General features: G+C 65.5%; 2 protein-coding genes across 2 annotated transcripts in view; both read left to right on the top strand.

The window, feature by feature from the left end:
- The window catches only part of LOC136305431 (ryanodine receptor 1-like), a 59185-nt gene extending 48214 nt beyond the window's left edge, over positions 1–10971 (top strand). The window contains 28 exon segments of the mRNA XM_066208687.1: positions 78–158; positions 241–340; positions 437–516; positions 641–717; positions 959–1032; positions 2189–2206; positions 3415–3495; positions 3594–3682; positions 3776–3904; positions 4359–4463; positions 4543–4624; positions 4827–5128; positions 5278–6294; positions 7048–7115; positions 7223–7391; positions 7499–7585; positions 7706–7930; positions 8022–8152; positions 8384–8426; positions 8558–8688; positions 8997–9057; positions 9153–9299; positions 9379–9513; positions 9628–9784; positions 9947–10011; positions 10119–10219; positions 10320–10371; positions 10705–10971. Of these exon segments, the coding sequence (XP_066064784.1) occupies positions 78–158; positions 241–340; positions 437–516; positions 641–717; positions 959–1032; positions 2189–2206; positions 3415–3495; positions 3594–3682; positions 3776–3904; positions 4359–4463; positions 4543–4624; positions 4827–5128; positions 5278–6294; positions 7048–7115; positions 7223–7391; positions 7499–7585; positions 7706–7930; positions 8022–8152; positions 8384–8426; positions 8558–8688; positions 8997–9057; positions 9153–9299; positions 9379–9513; positions 9628–9784; positions 9947–10011; positions 10119–10219; positions 10320–10371; positions 10705–10800 (3903 nt within the window). The 3' untranslated portion in view covers positions 10801–10971.
- A 1321-nt stretch (positions 10972–12292) lies between these two features.
- LOC136305427 (eukaryotic translation initiation factor 3 subunit K-like) lies at positions 12293–13152 on the top strand (the record flags this gene model as incomplete). The annotated part of the gene is made up of 3 exons (XM_066208681.1): positions 12293–12370; positions 12682–12780; positions 12868–13152. Coding segments are annotated over exons 1-3 (443 nt in total), but the record flags the coding sequence as incomplete, so codon positions are not given.
- Positions 13153–13214: the final 62 nt, after the last annotated feature.

The raw sequence follows: 13214 nt of genomic DNA, 5'->3' as shown, positions 1-13214 counted from the left end.
GGTTTGGGTGGGAGGGGGAGGAGGTCCCTAAATTTGAGGACCCCCCCCCCCCTCCCCATTTCCTGCCGTTCCCCCAGAGCTGCCACATCGAGGAGGGGGAGGAGGAAGAGAAGGAGGAAGAGGAGAAGGAAGAGGAAGAGGCCGAGGATTCATTTGAGGTGGGGGCGGGGGGATCCCTGGGACCCCCGTGAGCCCCCCTGACCCCTGTGACCCCCCCGGTGACCCCCTGTGCCCCCCCAGGAGAAGGAGATGGAGAAGCAGAAGCTGCTGTCGCAGCAGGCCCGGCTGCACACGCGCGGCGCGGCCGAGATGGTGCTGCAGATGATCAGCGCCTGCAAGGGTGAGACCCCCCCGAGTGACCCCCGAGTGACCCCGAGTGACCCCCGGTGACCCCGAGTGACCCCCGAGTGACCCACGCCCCCCCCCGTGTCCCCAGGCGAGCGGGGGGCCATGGTCTCCTCCACCCTCAAGTTGGGCATCTCCATCCTCAACGGGGGCAACGCGGACGTGCAGCAGGTGAGCGTCCCCCCGTCTGTCCCTCCGTGTCCCCTGGGTGTCCCCCCGCGTCCCACGCGGGGTCACAGCTGTCCCCACGTGTCCCCACGCGTCCCCACGCGTCCCCTGCTGTGTCCCCCCACAGAAGATGCTCGAGTACCTCAAGTCCAAGCGCGAGGTCGGATTCTTCCAGAGCGTGCAGGCCTTGATGCAAACCTGCAGGTAATGGGGTTGGGGTCACCTCAGTGGGGATTGGGGTCACCCTGTGGGGATTGGGGTCACCTCAGTGGTTGTTGGGGTCACCCTGTGGGAGCTGGGGTCACCCTGTGGGAGTTGGGGTCCCCTTGTGGGAATTTGGGACCCTGGAGTTTGGGAGACCCCCTGGGCGGAGCTGTCCCGGTTTTGGGCATCCCCAGATGGGGCTGTCCCGTTTTCGGGGCGCCCCTGACCCCGCTCCCCGCAGTGTCCTGGACCTGAACGCCTTCGAGCGGCAGAACAAGGCCGAGGGGCTGGGCATGGTCACCGAGGAGGGCACCAGTGAGTCTGGGGGACCCCGGGACCCCCGAAGGGGCAGGGCGGGGGTGGGGGGCCCATCCTGCGCCCCAAAACCCCACGGCTGCCCCACGCCAGGGCCCTGCTGAGACTGGGGCTGCCTGACCCCGAACCCCAAAACGTAACGGACACCAAACCCGGAACGCCCCAACCCCAAATCCTGCCCTAATGCCCCCAGCCCCAAATCCTGCCCTAATGCCCCCAGCCCCAAATCCTGCCCTAATGCTCCCTCAACCCCAAATCCTGCCCTAATGCCCCAACCCCAAATCCTGCCCTAATGCCCCAACCCCAAATCCTGCCCTAATGCCCCCAACCCCAAATCCTGCCCTAATGCCCCAACCCCAAATCCTGCCCTAATGCCCCAACCCCAAATCCTGCCCTAATGCCCCCAGCCCCAAATCCTGCCCTAATGCCCCAACCCCAAATCCTGCCCTAATGCCCCAACCCCAAATCCTGCCCTAATGCCCCCAGCCCCAAATCCTCCCCTAATGCCCCAACCCCAAATCCTGCCCTAATGCCCCAACCCCAAATCCTGCCCTAATGCCCCCAGCCCCAAATCCTGCCCTAATGCTCCCTCAACCCCAAATCCTGCCCTAATGTCCCCCCAACCCCAAATCCTGCCCTAATGCTCCCTCAACCCCAAATCCTGCCCTAATGCCCCCCAACCCCAAATCCTCCCCTAATGCCCCAACCCCAAATCCTGCCCTAATGCCCCCAACCCCAAATCCTGCCCTAATGCCCCCAGCCCCAAATCCTGCCCTAATGCCCCCCCAACCCCAAATCCTCCCCTAATGCCCCAACCCCAAATCCTGCCCTAATGCCCCAACCCCAAATCCTCCCCTAATGCCCCAACCCCAAATCCTGCCCTAATGCCCCAAACCCCAACAGCCCCACACCCCTATGGCTCACCTGCCCCTAATGCCCCCCCAAATCTTTAGCTCCCCGTCTTCCTAATTCCCCCCCTTTGTTTGTTGTCCCCTTCCAAACCCTAAATCCTGGATCCCCAAGAGTCCCCAAACCCTAACTCCCCCCTCACCCCAATCGCCTCCCCTGGCTCCCCAAATCCCCTCCTGGTGCCCCCCAAATTCCCAGTCCCCCCCCCCGCTCACTGTCTCTTCTCTCCCCCCGGCTCCGCTGGCAGTCATCAGCCGGGAGAACGGTAAATATGGGGGGGCACAGGGGGGCTGTAGGGTCTGAGGGGGGCTGTAGGGCCAGGGGGGCTATAGGGCCAGGGGGGCTATAGGGCCAGGGGGGCTGTAGGGCCAGGGGGGCTGTAGGGTCTGAGGGGGGCTGTAGGGTCTGAGGGGGGCTGTAGGGCCAGGGGGGCTGTAGGGTCTGAGGGGGGCTGTAGGGTCTGAGGGGGGCTGTAGGGCCAGGGGGGCTGTAGGGTCTGAGGGGGGCTGTAGGGTCTGAGGGGGGCTGTAGGGCCAGGGGGGCTGTAGGGTCTGAGGGGGGCTGTAGGGTCTGAGGGGGGCTGTAGGGTCTGAGGGGGGCTGTAGGGCCAGGGGGGCTGTAGGGTCTGAGGGGGGCTGTAGGGTCTGAGGGGGGCTGTAGGGTCTGAGGGGGGCTGTAGGGCCAGGGGGGCTGTAGGGTCTGAGGGGGGCTGTAGGGTCTGAGGGGGGCTGTAGGGTCTGAGGGGGGCTGTAGGGCCAGGGGGGCTGTAGGGTCTGAGGGGGGCTGTAGGGTCTACAGGGCTATAAGGGGGCTGTGGGGGATTGGGGGCTCTGGGGGCTATAGGGGATTATCGGGGGATTTAGGGCTAGGGGCTATAGGGGATTATTGGGGGCTGGGGGGCATATAGGGCTCTGGGGGCTATGGGGGATTATTGGGGGCATTTAGGGCTGGGGGCTAGAGGGAATTACTGGGGGCTGTAGGGGCTATAGGGTATTTTCAGGGGCTGTAGGGCTCTGGGGGCTGTAGGGGTTTAGGGGGGATTTGGGGCTGGGGGCTGTAGGGGATTTTCAGGGGCTGTAGGGCTCTGTAGGGGTTTAGGGGGGATTTGGGGCTGGGGGCTGTAGGGGCTGGGGGGGCAGGAGGAGGGTGGCCTGTCCCTGTGTCCCCGCTTGTCCCCGCTCGTGTCCCCTCCCTGCTAACGCCCCGCCACCCCCGTGTCCCCACTGTCACCCTGCTCGTCCCTGTGCCACCCCAGCACGTCCCCCGTGCCACTCTATGGTGTCCCCGTGCCACCCTGGGGTGTGTCCTGGTGCCATCTCAGTGTGTCCTTGTCACGCCAGGGTGTCCCCGTGCCACCTGAGACTGTCCCCGTGCCACTCTGTGGTGTCCCCGTGCCACTGGGGCGTGTCCCCCGTGCCCCCCGTGCCCCCGGGTGACGCCGCTGTCCCCGTGTCCCCTCCCGTGTCCCCGCAGGGGAGAAGGTGATGTCGGACGACGAGTTCACCCAGGACCTGTTCCGGCTGCTGCAGCTGCTCTGCGAGGGCCACAACAACGGTGGGCACACCTGGGCACGCCTGGGCACACCTGGGGACCCAGGTGACACTGAGGTGACCCCGGGGCGTGTCCCTGTCACCCCCCCACCCACCCCCCAGACTTCCAGAACTACCTGCGGACACAGACCGGCAACACGACCACCATCAACATCATCATCTGCACCGTGGATTACCTGCTGCGCCTGCAGGTGACACTCACCTGTGCCGGCGTCCCCCGTGCCGCCGGGGGCTGCTCCCGGTGTCCCCAGCGTCCCCAACCACGTCCCCCGTGATGTCCCCAGGAGTCCATCAGCGACTTCTACTGGTACTACTCGGGCAAGGACGTCATCGACGAGCAGGGCAAGAGGAACTTCTCCAAGGCCATGGCCGTGGCCAAGCAGGTGTTCAACAGCCTCACCGAGTACATCCAGGTGAGACCCCAAACACACCTGGGACCCCCAGACCCACCTGAGACTCCCCAGACTGCCCCTGGGACCCCAAAAACTTCCCCTGGGACCCCCAAACACACCTGGGACCCCTAGACTGCCCCTGGGACCCCCAAACTGCCCCAAGACCCCCCTTGGACCCCTCCAAACCTCCCCATGGCCGTGGCCAAGCAGGTGTCTAACAGCCTCACCAAGTACATCCAGGTGAGACCCCCAAACACACCTGGGACCCCCAGACTGCCGCTGGGACCCCAAAAACTGCCCCAAGACCTCCCTTGGACCCCTCCAAACCTCCCCATGGCCGTGGCCAAGCAGGTGTTCAACAGCCTCACTCAGCACATCCAGGTGGGACCCCAAACACACCTGGGACCCCCAACTCCCCCCTCCCAGTGCTCCCAGTACCCGGGGGTCCCTGCCAGTACATCCCAGTGTCCCGCAGGGCCCCTGCACTGGGAACCAGCAGAGCCTGGCCCACAGCCGCCTCTGGGACGCCGTGGTCGGCTTCCTGCACGTCTTCGCACACATGATGAAGAAGCTGGCCCAGGTGGGCACTGGGGGGCACTGGGAGGGCACGGGGGGGGCACTGGGAGCACTGGGAGGTAACTGGGAGCTCTGGTGCCCAGGACTCGTCCCAGCTGGGGCTGCTGAAGGAGCTGCTGGACCTGCAGAAGGACATGGTGGTGATGCTGCTGTCCCTGCTCGAAGGTACCTGGGGACACTCACCTGGGGACCCTCGGGACACCTGGGGGGAGGCCACAAGTTCCCCCGGGTGTCCCTTGACCACTCAAAGTGCTCCATGACCAGCCAAGGTGTCCCCAAGTTCCCCAAGGCGTCCCTTGACCACCCAGGTGTCCCCACAGCCTGCAGGCCGTCGCCTGGCCCCGGTGACCCCTCGGTGTCCCCGCAGGGAATGTGGTGAACGGCACTATCGCCCGGCAGATGGTGGACATGCTGGTGGAGTCCTCCAGCAACGTCACCATGATCCTCAAGTTCTTCGACATGTTCCTGAAGCTGCGCGACATCGTCTCGTCCGACGCCTTCCGCCACTTTGTCACCGACCCGCGCGGGCTCATCTCCAAGAAGGATTTCCAGAAGGCCATGGACAGCCAGAAGCAGTACGAGCCCGACGAGATCCAGTTCCTGCTCTCCTGCTCCGAGGCCGACGAGAACGAGATGATCGACGTCGAGAGCTTCGCGCAGCGCTTCCAGGTGCCAGGGGTTTTCCGCGGAGAAACCTCCTCCCAGAGCCCCCCAGACCCTGTCCCGGAGCCCCCTAACCCCCCTCCCAGAGCCCCAGGACCCCCTCAACCCACATGCACTCCATAAGACTCCCCCACCAATCCATTCCCCACGCCCAGGAGCCCGCCCGCGACATCGGCTTCAACGTGGCCGTGCTGCTGACCAACCTGTCGGAGCACGTTCCCCACGACCAACGCCTCAAGACCTTCCTGGAGCAGGCCGAGAGCATCCTGGACTATTTCCGCCCCTTCCTGGGCCGCATCGAGATCATGGGCGCGGCGCGGCGCATCGAGCGCATCTACTTCGAGATCAGCGGCGCCAACAAGGCGCAGTGGGAGATGCCGCAGGTCAAGGAGTCCAAGCGCCAGTTCATCTTCGACGTGGTCAACGAGGGCGGCGAGGCCGAGAAGATGGAGCTCTTCGTCAACTTCTGCGAGGACACCATCTTCGAGATGCAGATCGCCTCGCGCATCTCCGAGGAGGAGGCGCCGCGCGACGAGGAGGAGGAGGAGGACGAGGACAGGGAGGAAGAGGAGGCGGCGGGCGCCGAGGCGGCGCCGGCGGCGCTGCCGGGGCTGGGGGTGCTGAGGAGGCTGTTAGGGTCCCCGCAGACGTGGCGCCGCAGGATCAGGAGGCTGAGGAAGAAGTCGGGGCGGGAGCTGGCGTGGGAGGCGGGCGTGGGCGTGGGGCGCGTGGCCCTGGGGGGCGCGCTGGGGGCTCTGGGGGTGCTGGGGGCCGTGGGGTGCCTGGCCTGGAGCTCGCTCTTCGGAGGGGGGCTGGTGGAGGGCGCGCAGCGCCTGGGCGTCATCGAGGTGCTGGGCTCCATGCCCGACCCCACGCAGGACGCGGTGGGCGGCGGGGAGGGCGGGGGCGGCGATGAAGGGGGACCCCCCGAGCCCGAGCAGCCCCCCGAGGCGCAGCTGGAGGCGGCGCCCGCCGAGGAGGAGGAGGAGGAGGAGGAGGAAGAGCGGCGGGAGGTGAAGGCGGTGCCGGCGGGGCCGGGGGCGCGCAAGGAACCCCATTTCAGGGGGCTGGCGGCTCCCGATGCCCCGGGGGGGCTCGGAGATATCGGGGAGCCCCCCGGGGCTGAGCCCCCCACTCCCGAGGGCACCCCCATCCTGCGCAGGAAGATCGGGGTGAGAGGGGAAAGGGGATCTGGGGGTGCCGAGGGGGGATTTGGGGGTCACTACGGGGCGTGGGACATGGGGATGTTCTGGGGGTCCCCGTGGCAGTTCCTGATGGGGGGATTGGGGGGTCTTTAGTGACCCCCGAGGTCACTGTGAAGGGTGGGCCATGGGGATGTTCTGGGGGTCCCCATGGCAGTTCCTGGTGGGGGGATTGGGGGGTCTTTAGTGACCCCCGAGGTCACTGTGAAGGGTGGGCCATGGGGATGTTCTGGGGGTCCCCATGGCGGTTCCTGGTGGGGGGATTTGGGGGGTCTTTAGTGACCCCCGAGGTCACTGTGAAGGGTGGGCCATGGGGATGTTCTGGGGGTCCCCATGGCGGTTCCTGGTGGGGGGATTGGGGGGTCTTTAGTGACCCCCGAGGTCACTGTGAAGGGTGGGCCATGGGGATGTTCTGGGGGTCCCCATGGCGGTTCCTGGTGGGGGGATTGGGGGGTCTTTAGTGACCCCCGGGGTCTCTACGGAGGGTGGGACATGGGTGGATTTGGGGGTCCCCATGGCCGTTCCTGGTGGGGGGATTGGGGGGTCCCAGGGGGACATTCTGGGGGTCCCTTTGAGGGAGGCGGACCCCCCTGTCGGGGTGAGGGGTGGGATACAGCGGGGACCCCCAAAGGCCCGATCCCAACCTCATCCACGGCCTGAGGGGGAGTCTGGGGGGTCCCGGGGGGATGTGCCCCCCCCGTGACCCCCCCGTGTCCCCCCCAGGAGATGGCGGAGCAGATGGGGGAGGGCCCCAAGGAGGAGGAGCCCCCGGCCGAGACCGAGAAAGCCGAGTAAGGGCTGGGGGACGGAATTTGGGGAGGGGTCCCCGCCCCGCCGGGGGCCGTGGCCGGGCCCGGGGGTGTCCCCGAGCCCCCTCCCCAATCTCACCGTCCCCCAGCACAGAGAACGGGGAGAAGGGCGGGGGTCCCGAGGGGCCCGAGGAGGGTCCCGAGCCCAGAGCGCCCCCCAAGCGGCGCAAGTCGGTGCCCCGGGAGCGCCGCGAGCCCCCGGCCGAGGGCGGCTTCGACTTCTGGGGAGAGCTGGAGGTGCAGAGGGTCAAGTTCCTGGTAAGGAGGGGCCGGGGGGGGTCTCTGGGGGGAGTTTTGGGGGTCCCTGAGGGGATCTGTGCAGTCCTGGGGGGCTCCCTCGAGCGGTTTTCCCCCTCCTCCCGCAGAATTACCTGTCGCGGAATTTCTACAACCTGCGGTTCCTGGCGCTCTTCCTGGCCTTCGCCATCAACTTCATCCTCCTCTTCTACAAGGTGGGGAGGCTGCCAGGGGGGTTTGGGGGTCCTGGGGCTCTGGGAAGGGGTTTGGGGCTCCTGGGACAGGGGGTTTGCAGCCCCCGTGTCCCCTCACGGTGTCCCCCCTTGTCCCCGCAGGTGTCCGAGCACCCCCCGGGAGCCCCGGAGGAGCCCGAGGGCTCGGGGGCGGCCCCGGAGGAGGACGGGGGTGTCCCGGGGGGCCCCGAGGGGGTCTCGGAGGAGCCCGAGGTTTATTATTTCCTGGAGGAGAGCACGGGCTACATGGGCCCGGCGCTGCGGGGGCTGGCGCTGGCACACACGCTGGTGGCCTTCCTGTGCATCATCGGATACAACTGCCTCAAGGTGACACCGGGGCGCTCTGTGTGTGTCCCCAAAGCCCTGTGACCCCCCCGCCCCCTCGGGACCCCCGTGACCCCCCTCCCGGTGTCCCCAGATCCCCCTGGTGATCTTCAAGCGGGAGAAGGAGGTGGCGCGGCGTCTCGAGTTCTCGGGGCTCTACATCACCGAGCAGCCCCCCGACGACGACGTCAAGGGACAGTGGGACCGCCTGGTGCTCAACGCCCAGTACGGCACTGGGAGGGACTGGGAGGGCATTGAGGGGCACTGGGAGGGCACCGGGGAGTCGTGGGAGGGGGGTTTCAGGGGCTCTGGGGGGATCTGAGGGGCTGGGAAGGAGATTTGGGGGGCTGCAGGAGGCCTGGCAGAGGTTTCAGGGGTCCCCCCTGCCCCAGCTGGGCCTTGGGGAGGGGGCTGCTGTCACCCCTGACCCCCCTTTTCTCCCCTGCGACCCCCCAGATCCTTCCCCAGCAATTACTGGGACAAGTTCATCAAGAGGAAGGTGAGGAGGGGTCCCGGGCTGGGACTCCCACTCCCCCTAAAACCCAGATTTTGGAGGTGTCCCCTTGACCTTTTGAGGGTCTTGACCTCGATTTTGGGACATCCCGCCCCTGAATTTTGGGCTCCCCGCAGGTGATGGAGAAGTACGGGGACATCTACGGGCGGGAGAGGATCGCGGAGCTGCTGGGGATGGACCTGGCCAGCCTGGAAATGGGGGCGCAGGGGGAGCGCAGAGCCCCCCCCGACAGCTCCCTGCTCACCTGGTGGGCTCGGGGGGGATTTGGGGGGGTTGGGGTCCTAGGGGGTGTTCAGGGGGATCCCTCAACAGCTCTCTACTCAGCTGGGGGGCTCAGGGGGGGATTTGGGGTCCTACAGGACTCTAAGGGGGGCCGGGGTGGCCCCCAACAAGCTCCCTGCCCACCTGGTGGGCTCGGAGGGAGGCTTTGGGGTCCTATAGGGTGTTTAGGGGTCCTGGGTGATGTTAGGGGGGGCTAGGGACTCCCCTGGGGGGTCCTGACCCTTCCTCTGGGTGTCCCCACACGCTGACCCCCACCCCACGCTCCCCGCCCAGGATCACGTCCATCGACATCCGCTACCAGATCTGGAAATTCGGGGTGATTTTCACCGATAACGTGAGTGGGGTGGGGTGGGGGGCTCCCCTGGGCCGTGATCCTGGACCCCCCAGGCTTTGGGGTGACCCCTCTCACCTGTTCCCCACCCCCCGCAGTCCTTCCTGTACCTCACCTGGTACATGGCCATGTCCCTGCTGGGCCACTACAACAACTTCTTCTTCGCCTCCCACCTGCTGGACATCGCCATGGGCGTCAAGACGCTGCGCACCATCCTGTCCTCCGTCACCCATAACGGCAAGCAGGTGTGGGGGCACCCCTGGGGGCTGTGATGGGGGGGGTCCCGGGGGTCCCCGTCTGCCCCCCTGACCGCCCTGTGCCCAGCTGGTGATGACGGTGGGGCTGCTGGCCGTGGTGGTCTACCTGTACACCGTGGTGGCCTTCAACTTCTTCCGCAAGTTCTACAACAAGAGCGAGGACGAGGACGAGCCCGACATGAAGTGTGACGACATGATGACGGTGAGGGGGGCTCTGGGGGAAAGGGCGGGAAACGTGAGGGAAAAGGAGCAGAGGGTCCCCAGGTGGATTTCCGGGGCCCTCAGAGGGTCCCTGACCTCCCCTGTGCCCCCCCAGTGTTACCTGTTCCACATGTACGTGGGGGTCCGGGCCGGGGGCGGCATCGGGGACGAGATCGAGGACCCCGCAGGGGACGATTACGAGCTGTACCGCGTCGTCTTCGACATCACCTTCTTCTTCTTCGTCATCGTCATCCTCCTGGCCATCATCCAGGGTGGGTCACCATCCTGGAAGGGGACGGGGAGGGGGTTTGGGGATCATCATCGTCCTCCTGGCCTTCATCCAGGGTGGGCACCCCACGGAGGGGCAGCCTGGGGGTCCTGCAAGGGGTCCTGGGGGTCCCATCCCACTGACCCGTCCTTTCTGTGCCCCCCAGGTCTGATCATCGACGCCTTCGGGGAGCTGAGAGACCAGCAGGAGCAGGTCAAGGAGGACATGGAGGTGAGTCTGGGGGTGGGAGGGGGGCAAGAGGGTGAGGACCCCCCCCCCCAATTCGGATTGGGGGGTGCAGAGACCCCTCTGTGACCCCCCCGGGACCCCCTCCCCAGACGAAATGTTTCATCTGCGGCATCGGGAGCGATTATTTCGACACGACGCCCCACGGCTTCGAGACCCACACGCTGGAGGAGCACAACCTGGCCAACTACATGTGAGATTTGGGGGGCTCCAGGGGATTTCAGGGGGGTCCCAGAGGGGTCTGGGGGCTCCCTGTTGACCTCTGACACCTTCAAATTTCACCCCCGGCCCAGGTTTTTCCTGATGTATTTGATCAACAAGGACGAGACGGAGCACACGGGGCAGGTGGGGAGAAGTGGGGTCCTGGGGAGGGGTCTGCAGGGGGGCACCGGGAGGTCTGGGGGGGCTCTAGGGGTCACTGGGGGGGTCCCAGGGAGGGCTGGGGGGCTCTAGGGGGAGAATGGGGCCCCCTGGGAGGGAACCATTTGGGATTTTGTGGGGTCTCTAGGGGATTTTGGGGGGGATTTTCTATGGGAATGGGGGATCTCTATGGCATCTGGGGGTGTCTGTGGAATTGGGGGGGGTCTCTGAAATCTCAAGGGTGGGTGGGGGTGCTGTGGGGGGCCTGCGAGGGGCTCCCCCATGCCCTGAGCCCCCCTCCCCAATTCCTCCCCACAGGAATCTTACGTGTGGAAGATGTACCAGGAGCGCTGCTGGGATTTCTTCCCGGCCGGGGACTGTTTCCGCAAGCAGTACGAGGATCAGCTGGGATGAGCCCCCCGAAACCCCCCGCCCCAAACCCCCCTGAAGCGCCTTTTATCTCCCCAGCCCAATAATAAACGCTGCCGAGCGTCACTGGCTCCTTAGTGAACCAGCCCCCGACTCCCCACAGGGGCCCCGGACCCTCTCTAAGTGCCTTTCCCCCTCCCCAAATAAACGCTGCCAAGTGCCGCTGCCCCGCCTCGGCTCATTACGGACGGCCTGGGGACGCCCAAAACCCCGTGGACCTGTGGGGGAAAGGGAGGGAAACGTGAGGGGGAAAGGGTGGGAAATGTGAGGGGGAAAGGGAGGGAAATGTGAGGGGAAAAGGGTGGGAAACGTGAGGGGAAAAGGGAGGGAAATGTGAGGGGGAAAGGGAGGGAAATGTGAGGGGGAAAGGGAGGGAAATGTGAGGGGGAAAGGGAGGGAAATGTGAGGGGAAAAGGGAGGGAAATGTGAGGGGGAAAGGGAGGGAAATGTGAGGGGGAAAGGGAGGGAAATGTGAGGGGGAAAGGGAGGGAAATGTGAGGGGGAAAGGGCGAGAAACGTGAGGGGGAAAGGGAGGGAAACGTGTGGGGAAAAGGGAGGGAAATGTGAGGGGGAAAGAGAAGGAAACCTGAGGGGAAAAGAGAGAGAAATGTGAGGGGAAAAGGGCGGGAAAGGTGAGGGGGGAAAAGGGTGGGAAATGTGAGGGGGAAAGGGAGGGAGTGTGAGAGGGAAGGAGAGGGAAACGTGAGGGGAAAAGGGTGGGAAATGTGAGGGGGAAAGGGAGGGAGTGTGAGAGGGAAGGAGAGGGAAACGTGAGGGGAAAAGGGTGGGAAATGTGAGGGGGAAAGGGCAGGAAACGTGAGGGGAAAATGGTGGGAAATGTGAGGGGAGAAAAGAGCGGGAAACGTGAGAGGAGAAAAGAGCGGGAAACGTGAGGGGAGAAAAGAGCGGGAAATGTGAGGGGGAAAGAGAAGGAAACCTGAGGGGAAAAGAGAGAGAAATGTGAGGGGAAAAGGGCGGGAAAAGTGAGGGGAGAAAAGGGCAGGAAATGTGAGGGGGCGAGGGTGAAAACCGTGACCCTCCAGGAGCTCCCTGGGGACCCCAAAAACCACCCGGGACCCCTCTGGACTGCCCAGGACCCCCGTGGCTCGTTCTTGACCCCTCCACTACTTGCCCAGATTGGCCCAGCTCAGCCTCACGCTGACCCAACCACAATCCCAGTACGATCCAGTACAATTCCAGTCTAACCCCGGTATGGTTTCACTGTTCTTCCTGCACAAACCCAGTACGATCCGCGCTGTGATCCCAGTTTGTCCCACTCCACTCCCGCCCCGCAGCGCGGCTCGTTCCCAGCCCGCCCAGTTGGCCCCAGTCCGGGAGGCGGCCGGTACTGGGCGGGGGCGTGGTCAGGGCTGAGGGCGTGGCCCGGCTCCACCCACATGATCCCGCCCCGTGAGCGTGGCCGGGCACGGCCGGCCCCACCCCCGCCGTGATGAAGCGGAAGTAGCTGCGACGTCATTTCCGGAAGAGCCGCGAACATGGCGCTGTTCGAGCAGATGCGAGCGAACGTGGGGAAACTGCTGCGGGGCATCGACCGGTACTGGGAGCACTGGGAGGGCACTGGGAGAGGACTGGGGGACCCTGGGGGGATCCCGGGTGCGTAAAAGGTGGTCCCAGGTGTGTAAATGGTGGTCTTAGGTGTGTAACGGGGGGCCCCGGGTGGATAACGGGGGCTCTCAGGTGGATAATGGGGGTCCCAGGTGTGTTAAGGTGGTCCCAGGTGTGTCACAGCCCCCTGACCTGCCCTCCCAGGTACAACCCCGAGAGCCTGGCCACCCTGGGGCTGTACAGTGGGGGCCTGGGGGGTCCCAGGTGTATCACAGCCTCACAGCCCCCTCACCTGCCCAGGTACAACCCCGAGAACCTGGCCACCCTGGAGCGCTACGTGGAGACTCAGGCCAAGGAGAACGCCTACGACCTGGAGGCCAACCTGGCCGTGCTGAAGCTGTGAGGGCCCCGGGGCTCTGGGGGGGCGGGTTTGGGGGTCCTGAGCCCCCCCGGCCCCCTCACCTGTGTGCCCTCCACCTATGCAAGGTACCAGTTCAACCCCGCCTTCTTCCAGACCGGGGTGACGGCGCAGATCCTGCTCAAGGCGCTCACCAACCTGCCCCACACCGACTTCACCCTCTGCAAGTGCATGATCGACCAGGCTCACGTATCCTGGGGGCACGGGGGACCCCCCAAATCCAGGGGGAATCTCCCAGGGAATCCCCCAAATCCAGAGGAGACCCCCCCCAGTTCCATGGGGAACCCCCCAGTTCCAGAGGGAATCCCCCAGGGAACCCCTAATTCCATGGGGAACCCTCAGGGAACCCCCGAGTTCCATGAGGAACCCCCCCAATTCCAGAGGGAACCCCCCAAGGAACCCCCAATCCCAACGG

This window comes from Chamaea fasciata, unplaced genomic scaffold (genome assembly GCF_029207755.1).
Source record: "Chamaea fasciata isolate MVZ Bird 193981 ecotype frontalis unplaced genomic scaffold, bChaFas1.0.hap1 SCAF_404, whole genome shotgun sequence".
Taxonomy (NCBI): Eukaryota; Metazoa; Chordata; class Aves; order Passeriformes; family Sylviidae; genus Chamaea; species Chamaea fasciata.
Note: the sequence above shows the minus strand (reverse complement) of the source record. Positions and strands in the feature narration are given on the sequence as shown.